This window comes from Phoenix dactylifera, chromosome 15 (genome assembly GCF_009389715.1).
Source record: "Phoenix dactylifera cultivar Barhee BC4 chromosome 15, palm_55x_up_171113_PBpolish2nd_filt_p, whole genome shotgun sequence".
NCBI classification, from domain to species: Eukaryota; Viridiplantae; Streptophyta; class Magnoliopsida; order Arecales; family Arecaceae; genus Phoenix; species Phoenix dactylifera.
In genome coordinates this window covers 10631607-10640196 of record NC_052406.1, presented here as the reverse complement: position 1 = coordinate 10640196, position 8590 = coordinate 10631607, and the positions used below count along the sequence as shown (strand labels likewise).

The following is an 8590-nucleotide window of genomic DNA, read 5'->3' as shown; positions in this document are numbered from 1 at the left end:
ATGCAAAAATTACTTCTTCAGATATCATATATTTGAGCATCAATTTTTTAATATATATATATATATTTTTTTTCCTGCGAACCAAATTAGTTCTTACTTAGACATGTGTATAAGATATGTTGAATTCTCATATTCCCTGTAATCCAAGTCGACTTAATTTTTACGTAGGAGAGATGAAAAAAGGTTACCATCCTGCGTGCAAAAAAAATTTTTGGGGTTCTGTTTCGTTCCCACGGGAAGTTTCTTTGGGTCTCTAATAAAGCTAGCTCTTGGCATTCAAATACCTCTTGTGTATCATATACACATAAAAGAAAGCCACATAACAGCGCGGTCCCTTTAAATACCCTCTCCACCCGACCCTCCGCTTGTTACCTCATCCCCCACCCCTCGTCTTCCCGTCCCGTCTTCTACTAGATCTTCTCCTGCTCTCCTCGGTTTAAATTCTTCGATCCGATGGCGTCGCTGGACACGGACATCAACATGGTTCCTGCCGGCGAGGGATCGAGCGGCGCCGCCGGGCCGTCGTCGTCCTCCAAGAAGCCGAAGCGCTTCGAGATCAAGAAGTGGAACGCCGTCGCCCTCTGGGCCTGGGGTACGCGAGCGATCCCTCCCTAAACCCTAGCGCGGATTCCTTTGCTTCAAACCCTAGCGGTTCTGGGGCTAGGGTTTCGGTTCTCAGCCCTCCTCATGCTCTGGATCTGATGCTTGGATGCTATTGATCCATCAGTTGACTGATTTATTGAATTGGATTTGGTGCAGATATCGTCGTGGATAACTGCGCTATTTGCAGGAACCACATCATGGATCTCTGTGAGTAAATCGTTCTTCTTTGCTCGTTTTCTTGTGTGCTCGACTTATACGTAGAGTTAAGGTAAGGGTTAGGGTTTTATTTCTTGACCCTTTTTATTGTTTGGGTTCTTGATGCGTCTGGTCGTCGGAAATTTATTGGCAGGCATCGAGTGCCAGGCGAACCAAGCCAGTGCGACTAGCGAAGAATGCACCGTTGCTTGGGGTGAGCATCCTGTTTAGCTTTTTTCTTTTGTTGCGTAAGATATCAATCAAGATTGTTAATCTGTGCCCTAGCGAGTCTGCAATTTAGTGCTTTTTGCGTGGGAGTGCATATAGAAGTCTTGGATTTTATGTTCTTCTATATATAATATTAGTGAACCGTGGAACCTCTTAGCAGTTGTGTTGCGTGTTATGAATGCTAAATGCTTTACACTATATTTTTTTACTGTCTATTAGTTTCTAAAGATTCACTGGACGGATATATACAATTAAGTATTTTCGATTGAAACTTCTGGTAAAAAGGTTCAGCATCTTCCAACTCATTTTATTAGAAGTTATATCTTAAGATCTATTTTGCTTTGATTAGGAATATTAATTGGGTTTCATATTTCTATGATTCTTAAATTGATTTCAAGAATTAGATGAGCTCGAGCAGTTTAATGAAAACAGGTTTTGAGATTATGTCAACTTAAAGAATGTGCACATAACAGATCTTTATGCTCATTGTCCAACGTATGGGCCTTATTGGATTCAGGTGGATGTCCTACCCATGAGGATTTGCTTTGTTATTACTAGGAATTTTAATTGAGATTCTAAGTTAGCGTGATTCTTAATTTGATGTCCAGGTATAAGATTAGCTTGACCAATTCTATTGAAACAACCTGATATGAAAGTTGATGTTGGATCAACTTGGGAAAAAGTCACGATACTATGTTTATGTAAAAACAGAAGTTGTTATTGCTTTTACTTGGTGGCAACCGGGAGAAGGTAAAATATATCACTCCAGCACCGTAACTAATAGTATAGCTCTCTTGGATTTATGAACCCAATACATGTGGGTGGTCTTCAAGTGGATGTCCGACCTGAAAGAATTTGCTTTGCTATTATTAGGAATTTCAACTGAGATTTCTAAGCATGATTCTTACTTTTATGTCTAGTAATTAGAATAGCTTGACCAATTTTACAAGTTGATATGAAAGTTGATGTTTGGATCAACATGGGAAACAAAAGTTGTCATTGCTTTTACTTGGTGGCAACTAGGAGAAGGTAAAATATATTGGTCTAGCACTACAACTCTCATTCCTAGTTTTTCCCCTTTTTGGAACTTGAACGGCCATGCTTATAGTCTCTGAAATGAGGTCCTTAGTTTGTTTAGGAGCCCATTATGAGCGGGCTGAGTGGTAGTAGGCTGGCTTTTGACCAAGCTTGGCTAATGGTCCAGGAATAGAGTATCAAGAATCATGCTCCTGCTTCTGTATATATATTCTGCCATGCTATGCTGTTATTTTACATTCAAAGTTATGCAACTGCCTATAAATATTCACAATAGGTATGTTAATGTACGCCATTTTATTTATTTTTCGAATTCAGATAAATCTTAACTAGTTTAGACTAATGAAATAGACATTTAAACAAATAAATATAAAACAGAATTTGTGGAAATCTAGAATCATAACTTGTCCAAGATATATGTGATTGTGTTGCGAAATCTTGAATTTGTGCATCGTATGAGTTTAAGAAATCTGTCATACAGCTAAAATTACCGTCATATTTGCCATCATCATTGTCATCATTATCATCGCCCTAAGCCTTTTCCTATCAATTATGGGGTTGGCTACAAGGTACAACTAGAGTCGAGAAGGCTCAATAGATTGAAGAGATTTTATGTGCGGCTAACTAGACAGCAACCTTTTAGAAATTAGTATAAAATTTCTAGCTAAAGCAAAACTAAGAGAAAAGAGAGGGTTGCTGTGAAAGTTATCTATCTAGTTGGCAGATAGAGAGAACTACCTTATCAGTCATAGTTTAAACTCATGAAAATCAGGGACCAACCCTCCAAAATTCTTCTAGACTTGGAAAGAGTATGGGCGATAGGGGATGATGATATCTTTTGATGGAGGAAGCAGTACAAATAAGCTAAAGTGCCAATTAAAAGCAGCTACATACTTTACATATTAACAACACAATCTGAAAATTCATTATGAATTTATTTGAGCACATGCATTGAGCCTTTGAATTATTCAAAAGTGAAGGGAAGGGGAAAAATATGCAGAAAAAGATATCTTGACCAAAAGCAAGCATCCTTAGGATGTTCAATCATGAGTTTGAAAGGGAAGGCAGGATATATGCTATGTATTGGTGCATATGCCTTTATGTGAATACTTGTCAATATTCAATGATGCTAACTAATATTGATGATGGATAGAAAATGCACAGTTTGTTTGTTGTGCCGATAACCTGCCATTGTAATTTGTATTATGATATGGACATGCATTTTGATAATCATTCGTCACTTGATTTTTTTAAGTGTCAAACTTGACTTAGAACCACGGATGAATCATTAGGAGTAGAATCTAGCTCGATCTAGAATACGCAATACCAAGCTTGGCTGGAGTTTAGACTATCTACTACTGTTTTGGGCCTCTCGAGCACCCCTCCTAGGGGAAAAATGCTAGACTTAGAAGAGAACTACGGTTTGATGTTGAAACCTTTTATTCGTGTTATTGCATTGCCCTAGATTCTTGGCCTCACTCTTACAATTGCTGATGGATGCCCATTGTTTTCCCCCTAATGAAACAAATATGTATTATTATGTGCTATAGAATTTATTTGATCTAGGTTTTTGCCATTATAGGATTTCTAATTTAAATTAGCCTTATTGCATGTGTTTTTTGAAATATAGCAACCAAGTTCACTAATGGGTAAAACAACTATAATTAAAAAAGTGACATTTTAACAAAGTCTTTTTGAACTTACTAATGATTTAGATGCTTCTAGGTGCTTTGCTTGAATTTCCATTGCTTGTTCCTGCACCACGATTTAATTTTTACTGATTTCCAAAGTAAGCTTGTTAAGTCCTATAAAGGGCTCGTTTGGTTCGCGGGAAAAGAAGGGGGGAAAGTATGGTCAACGGGAAAGTAATGAGATGCCTCTTGTTTGATTGGAGTTTTCAAAGGAGAGAGACGGAAAAGTTGTATTCCCATGGGAATATGATTCCCACATTTCATGGAAAAGTTTTTCCCATTAGAAACATGGGAAAGTTACTTTCTCATGAGGCGGAAATCACTCCATTTTTATTTTTTCCCCAAAAGGCCCTTCAGCATTAAAGAAGCATTAAAGAGGCATTAAAGACCTAATTTTTATTAAGGGCAAAATAAGAATTATACATAACTTTTCCAGAAAAGTGGATGGCCAACCAACATAAGCACTTTGGAATTTTGTCATTTTTTCATGGTCAACCAAACATGCCAAAAGTACTTTCCTAGGCATTCTCTTCCTAGGAATTTGTTTCCCAGGAATCATATTCCTAGGGAAAAAAATGCTTCCTGCGAACCAAACAAGCCCAAAATGAAAATATAGAATTGAATGTAGAAGAGAGTTAAAAATCCCTTTCTGGAAATGATTTAGGGAAAAGGACATTGTAGCATATCTATAATTAGTGTATTTTGGGGTCTCTCTCTCAAGAAGTCACTATATGTTCTTGACTTGCATCTATGAATATGGCATAGTATCTAATCATATTAATAGTCAAAATCTATGCAGCATAGGTTAAATTGTAATTATTTAGATGTAAAATATGTGATGTAATATTTGATTAGAGAATGTCATGGACAACTAGTTTCTATGCTTATTATTAACTCCACAGGATCATTTTTGGACTTGATGCCTTGCGATGTCACCTATTTTACCTGGTCGCTCGCATCTGGCTTCAAAAAACCCATGTCACATAGGTACCTGAGTTGGTTATATATTGGACACTTGGATATTGTGAAGTTTTATGGTCTCTATTTCTAGAGATTGGTGGAGAGTTGAGCTTTTCCAACAATGAATCTAACTCTCCATTGCCATGCTAGAAGTGAGTATTCATTCTTTAACTGATTGGCCAATATTTTTTTTTATATAGGGAAATTTTCACTTCCAATTTTAAAGGGGGAAATCCTCCTTGAGTTAATTGGAAAGTTTGAATAGGAAATATCTATATTGAAAGATCTTAACAAGCAATATTTTCCTAATATTTATTTTTAATGTTTAAACAAACAATATTTTATATGTATAAATTTATAAATTAGTTAAAATTATAATTTATCCTTTGTATTGCCTTTTTTCTCTCTCTTGCAGAGTTAGATACTTACATGTTAAAATATGATTCTCATATCTATGTCCATGCAGCGCTTATGTCGTTGGTGTGGCCAACATCACCTAAACAACATTCTAAATTTTTATCTTTGTTATCTGTTCTAGTAATTACAGGAAACACACATTTTGTCTGTTAGCCTAATTTCCAATTCACCTGGTCGCAACATATTTTTTTCTAATATTCGAGCTATATCCTTTTTATTTATAGAAGCCATTCTTTTTTGAAATCACGGTAGATCAAGCTGCCGTTATTAATGAATAAAAATCACAGCTAAAATGAAAAGGGGAGCAAACAAGTTTTTTTTCGCTCTAGTTCTGTTTCTATATGAGAAGGGTAGTTCCTTCTTTCTTTTATTTATTGTGGCATGGATCTGTCATCAGTTGCGGGGACCGTAGGAAATACACAATTGTTTAACTAGGAAATACATGTTTGATACCTTAGATCTTTTTGGTCCTGATGAAGTTAATCAGAGTTAGAAGCCTGATGATGCTGGGTACTTGATCTCTTATTATGCTTGTTCTCTTTTCAAGATTTAAATCTTTGGTATGATCAGAAATTTAAACTTATATTTGAGGGCCATAACTTTTGCAAAATGTTATTTTGCTTGAGTGAATTGTTTTGTAATGTAGTGTATATGATTTTGCAACCAATTTCTTAATGCGTAAGAGTTCATAGTCCATTTTTTCAACCCTCATCCTTTTATTTCTTTTCTTTCATGAGTGCATTTTGTATGCTTATACTGGCATTTCTTTCCATGTTGCTTGCTATATTTTTTTTTGCCTATTGCTGTATTAAGCTCTTGCTTGTGGACTCCGATTGTACTTTATTTTTGGTTTTCTTTTGGTTATGTCTCTTTTCCTCTTGTTAAAGTTACCAAAAAAAGCTCCTGCTCGTGCATGTAGGACCTTGTCATTTTTTTATCTTATGACTGTGATTATACTATAGTGAGCCTATGATATGCATGCTTTATTTGTTCATTGTATTGGCCTTTATTTTTCTTTTATTCACTCATTTAAAGAAGAATTATTTAGTTCATTTCACTTTGCACTAACATTTATTGGCATTCTCATGAACGTATTAAACAACCAGTGTGCGAACCTGTTCATTGCCTCATAATTCTTTTCAGAATCTGGAAAGAGGATGGGTAGACTTCAGAAGAAATTCAAAAAACATAAAATTGAACAAAGCTATAACAAATCATTATCGATGTTGACTGAATTGACTGATCTAAACTCTTGAGCTAAGAGCGATGTTTGATTAACAAATCTAGAGTCATTATAGACTTCCGATCTAATTCTTTAGTTTGTAGTCAGTTTCTTGCACTCTGAACTTGCAATCGTTCAATGCATAAGGTTGATGACTTGGGAATGTATGGTTATAATTCCTATGTGGATAGTTGCCTGATTGCAATATCTCTTATGTATTGTAAATTCAAGTGGGAATGGTTCAGACTTCAGACTGTTACAAACAGTAGTTATTACTAAGAATTGTATATTGAGGCTTAGTTTCTGAGTTTGCTGTAATCTCTAAACGTATTTACTATTTATCTTGTCTATTGTGATGCATCCAAACCATACTTTTGGTTAATCTTATATAAGTCAAAATATTACTGGATACTGAAATAGTGGAAACACATGTAAATGAATTTTCTCATCCCACTGCAGCGTACTCAATCCGTTTTAAAGAGCTAATGACAAATTATGAGAACCTGAACCAAGGTTTTTAAATTTTGTTTCATTTTGATTGGGACCTGTTAGAGTCATGTTTTTGACAGTTCAAATGGTTTTGACATTTTTGCTCAAGTTTCAGAGTGTCGATCAGGAGTTAGAAAAATAGGAGAAAAATAAAAGAAACGAAGAAATATCAGACAGTATTTTGGAATATTTGTGTTGTTGTATAGGATCTATGTTTGTGTAGTTTTGGTAATTTTTTGGCTGAAATTGTCTAAAAATTATTTAAGGATTATGAAACATTACCATAATGATAATTATCAAGCCTTGTTCCAACTAAATGGGATTGGCTTTATTACTCATTCATCAAGCATTTCTATGTGAGGCTGCATTCTATTTACTTTGAAACTCTTATCGTAACATCTTTCACATATGCCTTGGATCTTTGCCTCCTTTTCTTTTATCATCCTTCAACAAATATTAAACTGCATGTTATTTTAGTGCCTAATGTTTTTTTTTTTTGTCATTTTGATTTTAAGTTGCAAACAGCTTGAAATTAGGCATTTTCTTCTGAACATATCCAAGATCATGACCATTTAAAAAAAGAATGCATATAGTTATAGAACATTTATGTATTTTTAGTGTAGAAGACTTGCTTGTTGTTCTGATGATCTATTTTATTCAATTGCTGATACTAGTTTAGGAACTATCTCAAGTTCAATTGCTAAGGGTCTCTATGGAAAATCAAACCAAGACCAAGTTAATTGAAAATCAATTATTAAAGGGGCGATGGAAATCAGGTCAAACCCAAATGTTTAGAGGAGAGAAAAGGGGTGGGGGGGGGGGGGGTGCTGAAACGTTTAAGCCTTAAGCTCAATGTTTACCCCAAGTCCCATCCAGGACCATCCGAACCAGTTGACCAGCTGACGATGTCTTTCATAAAATTTACTGTCATAAGGAATGAAAGGAGGGTGCCGATCATGATGTTTCTCTTCAGCATCAATTTATTGCTGGGTTATGCCTCTTAATGAGTAATGCTATAGGTGTAATGAATTTCATCGAACTGACAGGTTCTGGATGATCTGATTGGAAGATTTTTTAAAGTTTATTTGATCAATCTCACCTGATTAAAAACAATGTCTTGCTGAAAACAGGTGTCTGCAATCATGCTTTTCACTTCCACTGCATCAGTCGGTGGCTCAAGACTCGTCAAGTTTGCCCTTTGGGTAACTATTGTTGTCTCGTTAACGTTTGCAAGTTGATGTGTTTTTATATGGCATTCTTGGTGATTCCTGATTGCTCTTGTGAATGTACAGACAACAGTGAGTGGGAGTTCCAGAAATATGGCCACTAATGGTCTTATGCGGGGATGAACTTGCGGTAATCAGTTTGTTCTGCATCCTACTAGTACGTTTGGGACCATATCTGAAAAGTTCCATCCATATTGGCTACCTTAGCTGGGTTGTTACTTTAAGCATGCCTTCAAGCGAGGAATGAATTCATACTATATTCCTTGAACTGTGGATTCATTACACTGAAGCGTTTGACTTGTGTTGATGTAAAAGATTAAGTAAAAGATTAAGCATTTCCTTGAATTTTAACTTGTCTGAAAATGACGGTATATTCTGCATGTGGTGTGCATACTCAGCCTCTAATAGGGCACAATATAGATATTGCAAATTGATGCTTCTCTGTAGCCAGCATGACCGTTGTTTTAGTTGTGACATCGAGATCGATCGAATGTTGATTATTATGCTCTTAAAAGAGTTGGTCA

At 35.7% G+C, this 8590-nt stretch overlaps 1 protein-coding gene across 1 annotated transcript; it reads left to right on the top strand.

Annotated features, from left to right (window-relative positions):
• The first annotated feature begins 315 nt into the window (after positions 1-315).
• On the top strand, positions 316-8429 carry LOC120113304 (RING-box protein 1a). Its single transcript, XM_039134411.1, has 5 exons — positions 316-592; positions 760-810; positions 953-1012; positions 7971-8042; positions 8133-8429. The coding sequence occupies exons 1-5, from the start codon at positions 454-456 to the stop codon at positions 8168-8170; spliced, it is 360 nt and encodes a 119-aa protein (XP_038990339.1). The 5' UTR covers positions 316-453; the 3' UTR covers positions 8171-8429.
• The last annotated feature ends 161 nt before the right edge of the window (positions 8430-8590 follow it).